The 19,961-nt window shown below is 35.9% G+C and overlaps 1 protein-coding gene across 6 annotated transcripts in view; it reads left to right on the top strand.

The window, feature by feature from the left end:
• Positions 1-19,961, top strand: part of SLC4A10 (solute carrier family 4 member 10) — a 337,954-nt gene that overhangs the window by 111,112 nt on the left and 206,881 nt on the right. For all 6 annotated transcript variants that reach the window (XM_043894685.1, XM_043894680.1, XM_043894684.1 and 3 more), the window contains exon 2: positions 13,488-13,569. In XM_043894685.1, the coding sequence (XP_043750620.1) occupies positions 13,488-13,569 (82 nt within the window). The remainder of the gene's footprint in view (positions 1-13,487; positions 13,570-19,961) is intronic.

Genomic DNA, 19,961 nt, shown 5'->3' with positions numbered 1-19,961 from the left:
CCCAGATAATCATGATGGTGTGATTACTCACCTAGAGCCATACATTCTGGAATGCGAAGTCAAGTAGGCCTTAGGAATCATCACAAGGAACAAAGATAGTGGAGGTGATAGAATTCTAGTTGAGCTATTTCAAATCCTAAAAGATGATACTGTGAAAGTGCTGCACTCAATATGCCAACAAATTTGGAAAACTCAGCAGTGGCCCCAGGACTGAAAAAGGTCAGTTTTCATTCCAATCCCAAAGAATGGCAATGCCAAAGAATGTTCAGACTACCACACAAATGTACTCATCTCACACGCTAGCAAAGTAATGCTCAAAATTCTCCAAGCCAGGCTTCAACAGTACATGAACCGTGAACTTCCAGATGTTCAAGCTGGATTTAGAAAAGACAAAGGAACCAGAAATTAAATTGCCAATGTTCGTTGGATCATCAAAAAAGCGAGAGAGTTCCAGAAAAACATCTATTTCTGCTTTGACTATGCCAAAGCCTTTGATTGTGTGGATCACAACAAACTGGAAAATTCTGAAAGATGGGAATACCAGACCACCTGACCTGCCTCCTGTGAAACCTGTATGTAGGTCAAGAAGCAACAGTTAGAACTGGTGGTGGAACAATGGACTGGTTCCAAATTAGGAAAGGAGTACATCAAGGCTGTATATTGTCACCCTGCTTATTTAACTTATATGCAGAGTACATCATGAGAAATGCCAGGCTGGATAAAGCACAAGCTGGAATCAAGATTGCAAGAATAAACAACAATAACCTCAGATATGCAGATGATACCACCCTTATGGCAAAAAGTGAAGAACTAAAGAGCCTCTTGATGAAATTGGAAGAGGAGCGTGAAAAAGTTGGCTTAAAGCTCAACATTTAGAAAACTAAGATCATGGCATCTGGTCCCATCAGTTCATGGTAAATATATGGGGAAACTGTGACATACTCTATTTTGCGGGGGGCTCCAAAATCACTGCAGATGGTGACTGAAGCCATAAAATTAAAAGATGCTTGCTCCTTGGAAGAAAAGTTATAACCAACCTAGACAGCATATTACAAAGCAGAGACATTGCTTTGCCAGCAAAGTTCCATTTAGTCAAGGCTATCGTTTTTCCAGTAGTCATGTATGGATGTGAGAGTTGGACTCTAAAGAAAGTCGAGTGCCGAAGAATTGATGCTTTTGTACTGTGGTGTTGTAGAAGACTCTTGAGAGTCCCTTGGACTGCAAGGAGATCCAACCTGTTCATCCTAAAGGAAATCAATCCTGAGTATTCATTGGAAGGACTGATGTTGAAGCTGAAACTCCAATACTTTGGCCACTTGATGTGAAGAACTGACTCATTGGAAAAGACCCTGATGCTGGGAAAGACTGAAGGCAGGAGGAGAATGGGACGACAGAGGATGAGATGGTTGGATGGCATCACTGACTCAATGGACATGAGTCTGAGTAAACTGAGTGAGTTGGTGATGGACAGGGAGGTCTTTTGTGATGCAATCCATGGAGGTCGTGAATCGTCAGACGTGACTGAGCAACTGAACTGAGCTGAGCTGAACTGATTCCCACTGCTTGTAAGATAGCTGGCATATATTAAATTATTAGTAAATATTAACTCAATGGGTGCATTATGTTATGTAAGTTTAAGAATACTAAAGTATAAGTTTATTGAGGGGTTGTGCTGTGAATTAGGGATTAGAAAAGTGATAATAGTTACAATGAACTATAATAGTAGCATAATAAATATTAATAATAGAATAATTTTAAGAAGATATTATTACCCTGGTAGATATTTTCTGAAAGGATAGCAAAGATAAAGGAAAATCAGGATAATTTTTGTAAGACTACAAAGTAGAATACCCACAGCTAGTTTTCCTTTCTCCCAAAATCCCATGAAGAAAAGAAGTAATGATATTTTAACCTTTTTTCTATACTAAAACTATATTAAGGTGTGGAGAATGGGAGAGGAAAAAGAAAACAATGGCATATTTTGTCAGTTGAAAAACAGGAGGAAAATGCCAAGTGATGTGGATAACAGAGAAAACAGAATTGTTAACTGGCAGTGGCAAGAACTGAGAAACAGCCCAGTCTATACTGAAACATCCTGAAAGGCACCAGATACCTCTGAAAGAGAGAATCAAGCTGCTAGTGTATTGAATTGAAACTAAATCATATTTCTGGATTATCTTCCTCCTTCACTTCAATCAACTGGCAAATATTCCAATGCCACTCCATCAGTAGACTGAAGTTTTATTCTATGGAGGGGGTAAAGTAGAATCTCTTTGGACTGAGAAATCCAGGAACAGATAAATTCATAAAACACCATATTAAAAACAACTTCAGTAAGAATACTGTGATCCCAACTCTCCTCCATTTTGCTTCTTGAAAGTTGACAGCCAGGTCTTCATCTGCCAGGCAGGATAATAAAAGATCCAAGTGAACTCAACAAGCTCAGGAGGAATGTCCCAGACATATTGACATCAGGGTTCCCCCAAGAAACAACCAAACCAAATCACTTTACAATATGCTCGAAGCTGACAAACCCTATCCAAATACATAGGGCTTCCAATTCACTTTTTGATTTCATCTTTGTACATATGAGCATGAAAGCAAAGAATCCAAGACCTCCGAGGAGAACTAACATAAAATATAGAGATCAATTACCTTTTTTTTGAATTTGATATGAAAAACAAAGGTAACTAAAGAAAAAGTAAACAAGTAGAACTACATCAAATTAAAAAGCTGTTTCATAGTAAAGGAAACTATAACAAAATGAAGAGGCAACCTACTGAATGGGAGAAAATATTTGCAAATCATATATCTGATAAGGGAAGAATATGTAGAGAACTCATACAACTCAGTAGCAAAAAGAATTGGATTAAAAAGTGGGCAGAGCACCCAAATAGACATTCTTTTTTTCCACAGAAAATGTGTGGACACCTAACAGATACATAAAAAGTTGCTCACTAATTGTCAGGGAAATGCAAATGAAAGCCACAGTAAGATATCACTTCACACCTGTTAAAATGTCTGTTATCAAAAGACCAACAAATGGCAAGTGTTGGAGAGGATGTGGAGAAAGGGAATCCCTATGCACTGTTGGTGGAAATGTAAATTGGGGAAACCACTATGGAAAACAGTATGGAGACTCCTCAAAATTAGAACTACCGAATGTCCCAGCAATTCCACATCTGGGTATTTATCCATAGAAAACAAAAGCACTAACTCAAAAGGTATGTATGTGTATGCCCATGTTTAAATTTATCTTATTTTAATTTTATTTTTCTTTATATCTTTCAGTTTCTTGGCTCAGGACTCCTTCTTGCATCTCAGACATTCTTTCTGGGATAGTTTTATTTCCTCCTGATGTATTTACTTAGAAGTTCCTTTAGAAAGGGTGCCTTAGTGATAAATTCTCTTAATTTCTATTTGTCTAAAGTACATTTCTTGAATGATAGCTTAACTAAATATTTACTTCTAGATTAGCAATTTTTTTCTTAGTATCCTGAATATATTATTTTACTGTCTTCTGGCTTCTATTTTTGTTAGTTTGTCATTCCTTTGTAGGTAATCTTTTTTTTCCTTGCTGCTTTAAAAATGTGTCATTCTGCAGTTCCACGTGATATGTGTATGTGTGAATTGTCTTTTAATTATTCTGTTTGTAATTCATTGTGATTCCTGAATCTGAGGATTCATGTCTTCTATCAATTTTGGAAGATTTTCACCTATTTTCAAACAGTACTTCTTCATTTTCTCTATTCTCATCTTCTAGAACTCCAAGTATATGTTAGACTTTATCATATTATCCCTCATTTAAAAAATATCTACTTCATATTTTTCTCAATGTTTTTCTGTGATATATTCTGTATAATTTTTTCAGATATTTTCTCCAATTCCTTAATTGTCTCTCCAGCCCACTGTTTTACCCATTCATGGAATTTTAAGTTTCAAGAATATTATATATATGTGTGTGTGTGTGTGTGTGTGTGTGTGTGTGTGTATAAAAGACCTACAAGACAGATGGAGGCTTGTAAGGCATTTTATATGCAAGCAATGTGAAGAGAGTAAAGACAGCATGAAGCAGCAGCAGGAAATTTAGCAGCAGTTAGCATCGTTTTTCTGGGTACAAAATTGTGTTAATCTGGAGAAATGAGGATGTAAGAGGACTTAGTGACAAGGCAGGAGGTGAGAATTCAAAACAAGCAAACAAATCTGGAGGATCACATGGGCAAACAACAGAGAGACTCAATTATGAAGAATGATTGCCCATTAGAATATTTTTGACTAATTGAAATTGTTCTTAATGTCTCATACACTTTTTATCCTTAAACCATCAGATGTAAGGCCCCCTAGGAGGCCTGACAGGAGAGATAGTATTCTTTGAATCACAGTGATGGTAATAAATACAGTATCATATGTTGTGATGAAGGTAATCCTGAGCCAGAGATAGCTTAGCATTGGAAGATTTTCATCACTAAGCTTCTCAACATTTTAACATTTCAGTATTTCAAACCTGACTCTAGACTACTTCATTTCCCTGTCATAATTCTGTAGTCTCTAATAGGTTTTTAAAATTTGCATGGGTGAACTTTTCCAAGTGAAAAAGAGAAAAATCTTAAAATTTCTACATGATGATTAGTTTATGCCTTCTTATCCCTATTCCTATGACAGAGGGTTTTACTCTCCAATTCTTATTCTCAGTTCTATTTTTTCTTGTATGTGTAAAGATGAAATAACACATTGACTTTGCATAAGCAAATGAAACCTAATTGCCACCTCCCCAATCAGATAATTTAGAAGTGGACTCACTGCTTTTTTATTAAAAAACACCAGAAGGAGAAAGATTTCTTGTGCTACTTTAGAATACATATATTTCATATAATTCAGTTAGTACAGTGTATAAATTAGATGGATTGAACTTATATTACCATGAAATGGTATAGTCTACATTTTATTTTTTTATAGTCTACATTTTAAAGTAGATACAAGATTTAAATACCTAATTTCAAAATAATATGCTAGTAAAAATATATGGGTACATTTATTTTATTGAAATATACTAAATGAAACTCAAAGTTAAGCCTGATATATGCTTAGATTTCAGTTCAGCTAGTATTTATTGAACTCTTATGAAATGTTAATCTCTGAGCTGATGCTTTCTTATCTATTGCACTGTGTAATACAGCGTAATATAATTAGAGGTTAAACAATGGACCTTTTTCAGTTTGTATAGTGCTTTAGCTCACATGGAAAAATGAAAAAAAAAAAATAGGATGTCTCCAGAGTAAATATGGACACATATAGTGAATAGTAACACTGAATTCAGGTGTTAATGTTCACTTTTTATATTTTCACAATTTGAAATAAAAAGTAATGAGATGGATAAGAAAACCAAGAAGTTAAAATTCTGCATGTTTTCAGTGAAACAGTAGCAACCCATTAATAAAGCAAAGTATGATAATAATGTGGTATGTGAGATGTTAAAGTTATAGAAAACATGTTTTAACATTTGTGAAGTGAATAAAATCAACCTTCATTTTCTGTTAAGTATTTTAAAATTAATGAGAACTGACAAGTTTGGAGCCCTTAGAAATAATGTGGCTCTCAGGTGATGTTTATAAAATACATGTGTCTGTATGTTCCTACTCATTCTTAAATCAATACTGGAAAATGTTTCATTAATATTAACCAATATATTAATCCATAGGTTGAGAGAGACCCTGTAAACTAAATTAAAAGGTAATTTCTGTTTAGAGCCTCATGGCTAGAAATATATACATATATTACTTCTTTGCAAACGTTTACTACTTATATTTGATTAGTTACTCTTTTTATTCCCTTTTGCATATCCAGAAGTTTATTCTCTCCCTTATTTTTCATTTATTTCATAAATTAAACATTCTTGAGTTATCTGTGCTACTGACAGTTCTTTGACGATTCAGTCTCCTCCCTACCACTTTTTCCTCTAATCTTCATTTAACAGTACTTTTTGTTAATCATAACATTTTTTGAATTGTATTTTATTGTTACAGATTGTTTTTATACAAAAAGATTGTTTGTATATTTGTAAAAATACAGATGTGATTATATTTATTTTTTTAGGTGGTATGTGTTTTTTATTCAAATATAGTTGCTTTACAATGTCATATTAGTTTCAGGTATACAGAATAGTGATTCAATATTTTTATAGATTATACTTCTTTTAAAGTTATTACAAAATAATGGCTACATTGTCCTGTGCTGTATAATATATCTTTGTTGCTTATCTATTTTATATATAGTAGTTTGTATCTTATTACTGCCATACCCCTATCTTGCCTCGCCCCCTTCCTTCTCCCAGTGGTAACCACTAGTTTGTTTTCTATGTCTGTGAGCCTGTTTCTGTTTTGTTGCATACATTCATTTGCTTTATTTTCTAGATTCCACATATAAGTAAAAACGTAGTATTTATATTTCTCTGATTTATTTCACTAAGTATAATACACTCTAGGTCCATGCATGGTGTTACAACTGGCAGAATTTCATTTTTTTTATGGCTGAATAATATTTCTTTGTATATACATACCCCATGTTCTTTATCCATTCAACTGTTGATGGACACTTGGGTTGCTTCCATATCTTGGCTAGTGTAAATAATGCTGGTAAAGCAATCTTGAGAAAAAAGAATAAAACTGGAAGTATCATGTGTCTTGACTTCAGACTATGACAAAAAACTACAGAAATAGAAACAGCATGGTACTGACACAAATACAAACACATTGATCAATGGAATAGAATAGAAAGCTCAGAAATAAAGCCATTGACTGTGATCAATTATTAATAGACTATGGCAAAGGGGGAAAAAAACAACTGGAGAAAAGACAATCTCTTCAATAAGTGATGCTGGGAAACCTGGACAGCTTCATGTACAAAAATGAGATTAGAACATTTCCTCACATCATATAGGAAAACAAGCTTAAAATAGATAAGATCTAAATGTAAGACTTGAAACCATAAAACTCCTAGAAGAGAACATAGGCAGAACACTCTATAACATAAATGGTAGCAATATTTTTTCTTTTCTGGATCTGTCTCCAAAGACAAAAGAAATAAAAGCAAAAATAAACAAATTATACCTAGTTGAACATTAGACTGTTTTTGACATATTTTGTAGTCAAAGTTCTGTGGGTAGGTAGCCATTTTGATTATATGTTCATGTCTACAAATCTTGATGTCATAGTATTTAATCATTAAAATAGATGTGACATGTGAATCAGAGTCATAGCAAGAAAGAGACTGTCACTCAAAAAGTGTGAGAAAAAAATTTAATGAAAGGACTTATTTGGATGCAATATATACACTACCATATATAAAAAAGATAATTATTAAAGACCTACTGTATAGCACAGGGAAATCTACTCAGTTCTCTGTAATGAAGTATATGGGAAAAGCACTGGTCATAGCAAACACCCTCTTCCAACAACACAAGAAAAGACTCTACACATGGACATCACCACATGGTCAACACTGAAATCAGATTGATTATATTCTTTGCAGTCAAAGATGGAGAAGCTCTATACAGTCAGCAAAAACAAGACGCAGAGCTGACTGTGGCTCAGATCATGAACTCCTTATTGCCAAATTCAGACTGAAATTGAAGAAAGTGGAGAAAACCACTAGACCATTCAGGTATGACCTAAATCAAATCCCTTATGACTATACAGTGGAAGTGAGAAATAGATGTAAGGGACTAGATCTGATAGACAAGAGTGCCTGAAGAACTGTGGATGAAGGTTCATGACATTATACAGGAGACAGGACTCAAGACCATCCCGAAGATAAAGAAATGCAAAAAAGCAAAATGGCTATCTGAGGAGGCCTTACAAACAGCTGTGAAAAGAAGGGAAGCAAAAAGAAAGGGAGAAAAGGAAAGATATACCCATTTGAATGCAGAGTTCCAAAGAATAGCAAGGAGAGATAAGAAAGCCTTCCTCAGTGGTCAATGCAAAGAAACAGAGGAAGACGATAGAATGGGAAAGACTAGAGATCTCTTCAAGAAAATTAGAGATACCAAGGGAACATTTTATGCAAAGATGGGCTCAAAAAAGGACAGAAATGGTGGGGACCTAACAGAAGCAGAAGATATTAAGAAGAGGTGGCAAGAATACACAGAAGTACTGTACAAAATAGATCTTCGTGACCCAGATAACCACAATGGCGTGACCACTCACCTAGAGCCAGACATCCTGGAATGTGAAGTCAAGTGGGCCTTAGGAAGCATCACTAGGAACAAAGCTAGTGGAGGTGATGGAATTCCAGTTGAGCTATTTCAAATCCTGAAAGATGATGCTGCGAAAGTGCTGCACTCAATATGCCAGCAAATTTGGAAAACTGAGCAGTGGCCACAGGACTGGAAAAGGTCAGTTTTCTTTCCAATCCCGAAGAAAGGCAATGCCAAATAATGCTCGAACTACACACAATTGCACTCATCTCACACGCTAGTAAAGTAATGCTCAAAATTCTCCAAGCCAGGCTTCAAAGTACGTGAACCATGAACTTCCAGATATTCAAACTGGATTTAGAAAAGGCAGAGGAACCAGAGATCAAATTGCCAACATCCGCTGGATCATCGAAAAAGCAAGAGAGTTCCAGAAAAGCATCTATTTCTGCCTTATTGACTATGCCAAAGCTTTTGACTGTGTGGATCACAATAAACTGTGGAAAATTCTGAAAGAGATGGGAATCCCAGACCACCTGACCTGCCTCTTGAGAAATCTGTACGCAGGTCAGGAAGCAAGTGAGAACTGGACATGGAACAACAGACTGGTTCCAAATAGGAAAAGGAGTACGTCAAGGCTGTATATTGTCACCATGCTTATTTAACTTATATGCAAAATACATCATGAGAAACGCTGGGCTGGATGAAACACAAACTGGAATCAAGATTGCTAAGAGAAATATCAATAACCTCAGGTATGCAAATGACACCAGCCTTATGGCAGAAAGTGAAGAAGAACTAAAGAGCCTCTTGATGAAAGTGAAAGAGGAGAGTGAAAAAGTTGATTTAAAGCTCAAGATTGAGAAAACTAAGATCATGGCATCTGGTCCCATCACTTCATGGGAAATAGATGGGGAAACAGTGGAAACAGTGGCTGACTTTATTTTTCTGGGCTCCAAAATCACTGCAGATGGTGACTGAAGCCATGAAATTAAAAGATACTTACTCCTTGGAAGGAAAGTTATGACCAACTTAGACACCATATTAAAAAGCAGAGGCATTACTTTGTCAACAAAGGTCTGTCTAATCAAGGCTATGACTTTCCAGTAGTCATGTATGGATGTGAAAGTTGTACTGTAAAGAAAGCTGAGCATAGGAGAATTGATGCGTTTGAACTGTGGTGTTGGAGAAGACTCTTGAGAGTTCCTTGGACTGCAGGGAGATCCAACCAGTCCATCCTAAAGGAGATCAGTCCTGGGTGTTCATTGGAAGGACTGATGTTGAAGCTGAAACTCCCAATACTTTGGCCACCTGATGCAAAGAGCTGACTCATTGGAAAAGACCCTGATCCTGGGAAAGATTGAGGGCAGGAGAAGAAGGGGATGACAGAGGATGAGATGGTTGGATGGCATCACTGATCAATGGACATGGGTTTGGGTGGACTCCGGGAGTTGGTGATGGACAGGGAGGCCTGGCGTGCTGCAGTTCATGGGGTCGCAAAGATCAGACAACGACTGAGCGACTGAACTGAGCTGATATTGGAAAAGAATTTAAAAAGACATATATGTATAACTGATTCACTTTGCTGTATGCCCAAAACTAATACAGCATTATAAACCAACTATACTCCAATAAAATTTTTTTTTTAAGTGTAGGCAGGATAAAGGGTTATCAAGTAGGTTTAATCAAATTCTGGAAATGTGCAACAGCTGGAAACTGTTACTACTCCTAGGCCTAAAGGAGCAAGGAAGTAGTTAATGCAAACCAGTGAGATCTATAGCTGTAGAAGTCACATGACAAGATCTTTGTTCTTTAATAAAGGATCACAGTCATTTTCAAACTATGGTCCAACAGGGGCCATGTTTCCCTGGGTCCAACTCTGTAGTCCTTGGTCATTATGGGAAGCTAAAAGTCAAGGGATCCTAGTAATGCAGTTTGTGAAGAAACAGAGCATGGAGAATGAGTGGAAAGTGGATCTGTAAGGATTAGTAGAGAATATATGGGACACCATAGTATGCTAATATCTGATATTTTTTAAAAAGGCAGAAAAAGTGGTTACTTTTTAAAAAATATGATAAATAGTTATAAGGAAGAAAAAACTCTGAATTAAAAAAGAACTGCTTTCTCCTCTATTAATCCATTTTCAGATGAGATGAGAATTATCAAAAGGACATGAAAAAGTTTCAGTTTTCCTGCCCAGAAGATTGCTGTTAGATTTTGGCTTGTAAAACTAGAAAAGTTTATTTCATTTATGACTGTGCTCAAGAGCCATGGTAAATCAGAAAAAGATTTTTTTTTTTTTGCATACTCTCAGAGCTGATGATATTTATAAACAATTCTAGAAGAAATTTCTGTGTGAATAAGTTCGTCTATCCCAGGGTCATAGTCTATACCAATGTTTTTCAAATTGCAGGTCACAAGCCATTTTTCAGTCCTTAAATAAATGTAATGGGTAGTAATTAGTACTTCTGAATGAAGTAGTATACCCTTGAACAGAAAATATCAGAGTGCCTTGTTTATAGTAAGAATAAATGCTAGTTTGCCAAACTTTTGATTACATGTATATGAATATGAGACTGTGTTGGGATACGTATTTTTCACTATGGACCGTGTTCCCCTATCCAATTAAAACACTATTTGCTGGGCTCAACCATCTGAAAAGTGTTTACCCAACAGTATAGCAAAGGTGAATTGTATTGAAAGGCAGTGTAATATATTTACGTGTTGTCTCTCTAACACAGTGCTAAAATTTGCTCCTAGATGAGTAAATATTAATACATATGGAAATTAAGGCACATTAATATATATCTATCTGATTTTCACCAATTCTAAAGATAATGACAGTTCAAGATGAAGTAAAAATTTTACTTATTGCTCTATTTGGGATTACCACATCACTGGACCCAGCGCCATATGTTGCTCTGCATTTCCCATTATCACACCTCATGTTTACCTGCTCCTGGTATTATGGGGGAAGGGAACTACTCTGCTAAAAGTCTTGAATAATATCAAAGCAATCTTTTGAGCTATAGCCAAAGTTGAGGAATTTCAGTGTATGTATTAGCATTAATCTATATCTTGGGAATTTTTAACTGCAAATATGGAACAACTAGGAATATTTAAAGAGGATAATGTGAAACTACAAAATGAGTCACTTACATTGAGTTATATTCATATTCTAGCTTCTAGTTCTTTCTTTTTTAAAGAAAAATTAAAATTAGGTCACTTTTGCTTGTAACCTGCATAGTAATTAAACAATCAGCTATTTCCTATTTAGATTCTACTTCTCCTTCTGATGCAGAATTTTATTTTATCTCAATATCTTAACATTAGCTATTCAAGAGAATTATCTTTTGTATACAGAGAGTATACATGCTTTCTATAAATAAGGGGAAAAAACATTTTGTATAAGTTGAAAATTGCTTCAGGTCTTTGAAATCAAAATCAAATATTTTTTGTATGGGGAAAACATCTTCATATATTCTATATAAAGCTTTCCATTTTGCAGTTGTTTTCAGACACTGCCATTTTGAGTTATAGTGGAACAGTGCTCTTTCTGACCTTTGAACAAGGATGCATGACTTAGCTTTTGGCATTCTTCCTAACAACACCCCAGAGGGCAGAGTTGTATTCCAATGTGACATATATTTGAAAATGTCTTGCACAGAGAATAAATTTCATTTGTAAATGTATCAAGAGCAGATTCAAAATAGACTGAAGCTTGCATTTATTTGGTTCAGGAAAATGATATGTCTCGACTTTGGCTATTGCTATTATTGCTTAAACCAACAGATTTTCTTAAACCTTGCCAAACAGAAGAGCAATGGGTCCTGAAATCTATCTTCATTTTAATTTTTTCTCTCATTATATTGTAAGTTTCTTTAATTCTGATTTCAAAGACTTTACCCTGCCTTGTGTCAGCACAAGTTGTCAGAAAGACAACAGGGCATAAAGCATGTCCTTCTGCTACATATTTTGCTGCATTTGAAGGATTTGAGAGCTGATCATTTTAGATTGAAATATGTCTATAATCTGGGTTTCCCTGGTGGTTCAGACGGTAAAGAATCTGTGTGCAATGCAGGAGACCAGGAGACCCAGTCCCTGGGTCAGGAAGATCCCCTGGAGAAGGGAATGGCAACCCACCAGTATTCTTGCCTGGAGAATCCCATGGACAGAGGAGCCTGGTGGGCTACAGTACGTGGGGTCGCAGAGTCAGACATGACTGAACGACTAACACTTTCACTTTTTCCATGTCTATAATCCTACAGCTGAAAGTACTGATTTGCTCAAAATAGAGGACAAATCTTTATTAAGATTATGGTCAGGAATTAAAAGACTTTCAAAGAAGAAACAAAAATATTTTACTTTTCTAATAGTTATAAACTTGAATAAGCTTAGACATAGATCTTGGAAGATTCGTTCAACTTTATTCTACGTTTTCATTTCTCCTTTCATGCCCCATGTTCACTTTTAAGGCAATTTTTACATAGATGTTCACAATCAGATACAAGTTGTAAATAATCTGTATTTCTCTTCATTCAGTATTTTGTATTTTGTCCATTCCTACATGGTCAAAATGGAATATGCTTACACCTCCTCCATTATTTTACTGAATACCTAATCACTGAGTCTACTGTTTTGAGTATGTGTACAGTGTTCAAAATACAGAGCCTATGTCCAGTTCTTCTAAATAAGTAAAAAAATTTAGAGAAACTGAATGAAGGTTTAATGCATATGATTGTAATTTACAGTTTAGTTTGAATAAAATGCATTATACTGAAGCAAAGTCACTAGAGTTGTACTTTATTTAGTAATTGCTACTAATTGCTTTCAAGAGGTTAGTTCTCCTCAACCATGTTTATAATGGCAATGGAATTATTTGTCCCTGCCATAGCATTAGTGGTGTTAATATTACTGATTTTCACATTTCTCTTGTACAGTTCAAAATGTCATCTTGTTAACAAGAATTCTTTATCAGAGATAAAAATGCATGTTACTAAATTGACAGGATAACTTTTTGTTTTCTATTTTTCATCTCACTAACAAATGATGCCAACTAGAATGTTTGACTGTCCTCAATTTCATGGGAAATCAAGTGGCATTCCTTCTCTGAATGTGTGGTCAAATTAATCTAAGTCTTTTGTAAACTAACACTTGATAATCAAACAGAATAGTCATGTGCAAGTAGGTTTATGTTACTGAATTAGACCTCTAAATTATCAGGTCACATTAAAATTTATTTTCTGAAATTAAGAGAATATATAGTACTATCATTTAGTCTTCTCTCTCTCTCTTCCAGAGAAATGATGAAGAAGCAGTTGTGGATAGAGGTGGAACTCGTTCTATTCTCAAAACACACTTTGAGAAAGAAGATTTAGAAGGTAAGACTTTTGGCGGGGAGGGAATACCTAGTGGTATTTCAAAGAGATGTGAAGTTTTAGTAATGTGGAGAACTGCAAAAGTTGAAATCAGAGTAGTGGTGGTGGAGGGACGTGGATATGACTGTTTTGGTGTAGTCTGGAGTGCCAGTAGGCAGTCCTGCAAACAATGAGAGCATTAATTCATTCAACAGACATTTATGGAACCTCTCCTGTATTCCTATACTGTACTGTATGCCAGTCTTTCAGTAACCCTTGCTTCAAGGAATTAAAATTAATTGGGAAATGAGAAGAAAAAAATTATGACAGACTAGCATCTTGGGTGGGGGTTATGTGACAGAGGAGGACAGGAGAGGCATCTCACTCAGTCTGTGTTGTCAGAGTAGACTGTCACTGGGAGTTAAGGACAATTGGTGATCTACTGAGATATCTGTGAGAGGGGGCTCAAGGCATCATTTGTGTGATCAGATAATTCAACAGGGAGATTCTAAACCAGAATATACTGGGTTCAGATATCAGCTCTATCACTTACATGCTACAGAACCTTTAGCTAGTTAATTAGTTAGCTTCTCTGTGGCTTCCTAGTGGCTCAGATGGTCAAGCATCTGCCTGCAATGCAGGAGACCTGAGTTCAACCCCTGGGTTAGGAAGAGCCGCTAGGGAAGGAAATGGCAACCCACTCCAGTACTCTAGCCTGGAAAATTCAGTGGAGGGAGGAGCCTGGCAAAGAGTCGGACATGACTGAGTGACTTCACTTTCACTTTCTCTGTGCCTCAGTTTTTTCCTCTGCTGTTAAAATAAAGATAACAATGGAATGTGTTTCCTAAAATTTTTGTGAGAAATAGGGGAAAAATACTTGGAATAGTACCTGGTGCAAGAGTTACATAAATGTTGGCAATTATTCAGTTTGGTTCAGTCGCTCAGTCATGTCTGACTCTTTGCCACCCCATGGACTGCAGCACTCCAGGCTTCCCCGTCCATCACCAACACCCAGAGCTTACTCAAACTCATATCTATTGAGTTGGTGATGCTGTCCAACCATCTCATCCTCTGTCATCCCCTTCTACTCCTGCCCTCAATCTTTCCAAGCATCGGGGTCTTTTCCAATGAGTCAGTTCTTCGCATCAGGGGCCAAAGTATTGGAGTTTCAGCTTCAACATCAGTCCTTCCAATGGATACTCAGGATTGATTTCCTTTAGGATGGACTGGTTGGATCTCTTTGCCATACAAGGGACTCTCAAGAGTCTTCTCCAACACCACAGTTCAAAAGCATCAATTCTTTGGCACTCAGCTTTCTTTATAGTCCAACCCTCACATCCATACATGACTACTGGAAAAACGATAGCCTTGACAGACTTTTGTTGGCAAAGTAATGTCTCTGCTTTTTAATATGCTCTCTCGGTTGGTCATAGATTTTCTTCCAAGGAGCAAGCGTCTTTTAATTTCATGGCTTTAGTCACCATCTGCAGTGATTTTGGAGCCCCCCAAAATAGTCTGTCACTGTTTCCCATCTATTTGCCATAAAGTGATGGGACCAGATGCCATGATCTTAGCTTTCTGAATGTTGAGTTTTAAGCCAACTTTTTCACTCTCCTCTTTCACTTTCATCAAGAGGCTCTTTAGTTCTTCTTCACTTTCTACCATAAGGGTGGTATCATCTGCATATCTGAGGTTATTGATATTTCTCCTGGCAATCTTGATTCCAGCTTGTGCTTCACCCAGCCCAGCCTTTCTCATGATGTACTCTGCATATAAGTTAAATAAGCAGGGTGACAATATACAGCCTTGACGTACTCCTTTCCCGATTTGGAACCAGTCTGTTGTTCCATGTCCAGTTCTCACTTTTGCTTCCTGACCTGCATACAGATTTCTCAAGAGGCAGGTCAGGTGGTCTTGGATTCCCATCTCTTTCAGAATTTTCCAGAGTTTATTGTGATCCACACAGTCAAAGGCTTTGGCATGTTCAATAAAGCAAAAGTAGATGTTTTTCTGGAACTCTATCACTTTTTTGGTGATCCAGTGGATGTTGGCAATTTGATCTCTGGTTCCTCTGCCTTTTCTAAATCCAGTTTGAATATCTGGAAGTTCATGGTTCACGTACTTTGAAGCCTGGCTTGGAGAATTTTGAGCATTACTATGCTAGCGTGTGAGATGAGTGCAATTGTGCTGTTGTTTGAGCATTCTTTGGCAATTATTATTATACTAACATTTATGCGTACACACCATTAGTTGATTTTTTTATATTAAGAAGATTTAATGAGAAAATTAGGGAAGAAAATAGGTTACTACGGTGCAATTTCTACAGACTTTCAAATGCACCTGTGCTTCCAAAATCTTGAAATTAATAGCACTCACAATTAATAGCGCTCTGTTTATCAAGTAGCAGGGTATTTAGCAAACAGAGGGCTAGACTGAAAATCAAGAGACCTGTATTTTAGCTTTGACCGTGTACTAAAATATATAGTTTTAGGCTAAGCCATTAAACCTACCCAACAATGAAGGGGATGAAACAGATAATGATTATTGCTAGTGAGATAAAAGGTATATGATATTTTTCATCTTTTTGTTGACAAGTGACACCCAAATCATCTTGAGTAAAATGAATTGGAGATAGCTCCTAATAATCTACTGCAGCCTAAAGTGTTTATTCCCCTTAAAAATTGTAATGTAGCCACTTAAATTACAATTAAATTCATTATTCTCAGGTCTTACCTTTAGCTACAACAATTAAATAAGAGGAGAGGTAATATACTATCTAGAGACAGCTTTCAAACTATACCCATTCTATGCCTGACATTTTGCTTGATTCACAGAAAACCCTCATGGTCTAGAAAGTTTATACTTACTGGGTGGGCTTAGTAATTTGCATGTGATCCATATTTATTATATAAATTGAAATGAGCAGAAACTTGAAAAATCTAACCCCGTACTGAGTAATATAAAAGTAATTTTTCTTTAGATTTGAAATGCTATTGCTTTTTTCTCAGCAGTTTTTTTACTGTCCTACTTAAGTTGTACCATGACATAAACTATGCTTATATTCACTAAACTCACACAAGAAAACCTAACAAAACAAAAATTTAGTTTAAAAATATACTCCATTCGAGGGAAAAACCATCTCGAGTTTAAAGATTGTGATTGATAATCCACACACAGATAAATGGAAGTTAACAGTTAGTAATTTATAAATGGGACTTCCCCGGTAGCTCTGCCTGCAATGCTGGAGACCTGGGTTCGATCCCTGGGTCGGGAAGATCCCCTGGAGAAGGAAATGTATAAATAGCCAAAGTAAAATGGTAGATGGTCCCTTTGAATGGAAAATACATAATGCTAAAATAAGATTTACTAAGGTCATTTTAATTATTGTGTTAGCATATATAACATACATTTCCTTTTACTGGGAATGATTAGGAAATGCACATAACAGTGCACAATGCTTTGAGAGAGATTTCTGATTGAAAAAACACAATTGGATAAACCATATCTGTTTCATTTTCTGATGTCTATAGTGGGAATTTTAATCCCAGGAGTGAATAATTGTGACCAAGTCACTGATGATTGAAAATAACATCACAGAATGCAAACATAATATTACATTATAGAATTTTTTAAAATGAGGAAAACCTTATTTGTGTTGGTTTTATAAGTATTTTTTTTTGCTTGCAGATCATAGTGAGTAGATAAATATTCCAGCATTTGAGGATGCTGTAGAGGATTCTGTTGTGATGCATGCAAAGAATAAACAAATCTGTTAGTGATTCCCAAGTTAATTATCCCGCATCAGAAAATAATGCAGGGGCAATGAAGTATAGTTATCATGGTTCAGAAAAAATCAACTGGTGGTAGCATAATATATTATAACATGGGTAAGGGTAGAACACCAGGCAGAAAGGTGGCATTACTGAGGGTAATGGAGGTAGTATAGTAGTTTCTCCTTTTGTGTAATTAAAGGAAAAGACGGGAGCACCACTTTTTAAGAGCTTCTTTAGGAACATAGATAAAATATACCAATAGATACTTATTTGAAATGAAATAGAAGTTCTTTGAGGTAAAAAAAAGCATAACATAAAATTTATCATCATAACCAGTTCTAAGTGTAGAGTTCAGTGTTGTTAAACCTATTCACAATGTTGTATAAGCCATCTCTGGAACTTTTTCATCCTCAAAACTGAAATTCTGTAAAACAGCAACTCCCCATTTCCTTCTCCCCCGGCAACCACCATTCTACCTTCTGTTTCCATGAATGTGGCTAACCTGTACACCTCATATAAGTGAAATCATGCAGTATTTGTCTTTTTTGACTGATTTATTTCACTTAGCATAATGTCTTGAAGGTTTATCCATGTTGTAGCATGTGTTAGACTTACTTTCCTTCTGAAGACTGAGTAATATCCATTGTATGTATATACTGCATTCTGTTTATCCATTCATCTATTTATGGACATAATTGCTTTTATCTCTTTGCTATTGTGAGTAGTGCTGTTATGAGCATGAATATGCAGATATTTCTTTGAGACCCTGCTTTCAATTCTTTTGAGTATATACCTCTACATGGACTTGCTGGATCCTAGGGTCAATCCTAAAGGAATATCCATTGAAAAAATATCCATTGGAATATCCTGAATATTCAATCCTGAATATCCACTGGAAAAACTCTGGCTACCTGATGCAAAGAGTTGACTCATTGGAAAAGATCTTTATGCTCTGAAAGATTGAAGGCAAAAGGAGAAGTAGGTGGCAGAGAATGAGATGGTTAGAAAGTATCACCAACTCAATGGACATGAATCTGAGCAAACTCTGGAGATAGTGGAGGACAGAGAAGCCTGGTGTACTGTGGTCCATGGGGTTGCAAAGAGTCGTATACAATTTAGAGACTGAACAACAACAAGAAGGCTCATTCTGTTTTTAATTTTTAGAGGAATTGTCATATTGTTTTTCATAGCTTATGCACAATTCTACATTCCCACCAAATTGCACAAGCGTTCCAATTTTTTTTAACCTCCTCACTAATACTTGCAGTTTTCCAAGTTTTCCTGATAGTAGCCATCATAATGGATGTGAGGTGATTTCTCATTGTGGTTTTCATTTGCATTTTCCTAATAATTAGTGGTATTAACCATCTTCTCATATGCTTGTTGGCTATTTGCGTGTCATCTTTGGAGAAGTGTCTATTCAAGTCTTTTGTGCATTATTTGTATTTTTAATGTTGTTGTTGATACATGATTTGTAAATATTTTCTCCTGTTCAGTAGATTGCCCCTTCGCTCTGTTGACTGTATCCTTTGGTACACATAACATTTTAATGTTTTGATTTAGTCCAATTTGTCTAGTTTTACTTTTGTTGCCTATGTTTTTGGTGTTATTTTCAAGAAATACTTGCCAAATCCAATGTCATAAAGCTTTTTCCTATGTTTCCTTCTAACTTATAGTTTTAGGTCTTACCCTTAGGTCTTTGATTCATTTTGAGTTCTGTATATGGTATAGAATGCTTGCCCTTTTATCCTTCATATTCCTTTGTTGCCTAACCTTATACTTGTTACAGCTTGCATTCCTCCTCACAGGTTAAACTTTACCCAAAATCATTGATATATATAAATAAATTCTTTAGTGAGTGAGATACAATTTGTTTTCTGTGTTTTTAGCACATATTTCTAAAATAATACCTGCTATTTTCTACAGCTTGAGAACACATAGGAGGCAGTAAAACCTCAAGAATATTACTAGAAACTTTGTGTTCAAAACCTTTTAGTTGTTCCGTACCAAATTGGGGGCTTCCCAGGTGTCTCAGTGGTAAAGAATCCACCTGCAATGCTGGAGAGGCAGATTGGATCCTGAGTTGGGAAGAGCCCCTGGAGAGGGAAATGGCAACCCACTTCAGTATTCTTGCCTGGACAGAAATCCCGTGGACAGAGGAGCCTGGCGGGCTACAGTCTGTGGAGCTGCAAAGAGTCAGACACGACTTCATGACTAAACAACAACAATACTAAATTCGTGCCTTCTCATCTTCTCCACAAAGAATAGAATGTTTATTCTGCCACCCATTAGTGCTACTTGATCCCTCCTGTCAGAATAATTATCTTCATCCTTCAGATCACTCTTTCTGAATTTACATCATTTCATATTATGTATATATTATGTATATTATTACGTATATAATTCTTATTCTTATTTGATTACAAGTTTGTTCAGGAACAAATCTTTGTCTTACCTGTTATTTGCATTATATCATGGTATCTATCCAGCCCTTTTTCTTAAACTCGATAGGTACTGAAAAATGTGTTGCATTGAATTTCATTTATATGTAATTCAATAATATGTCACTAAACATGTAAGGAGTTAAGTTTATGTAATATAATTAGATGCGTAATCAACACTCATCAAATATTTAATTACCTT

This window comes from Cervus elaphus, chromosome 33 (genome assembly GCF_910594005.1).
Source record: "Cervus elaphus chromosome 33, mCerEla1.1, whole genome shotgun sequence".
NCBI classification, from domain to species: Eukaryota; Metazoa; Chordata; class Mammalia; order Artiodactyla; family Cervidae; genus Cervus; species Cervus elaphus.
This window is presented reverse-complemented; position numbering and strand designations above follow the sequence as displayed.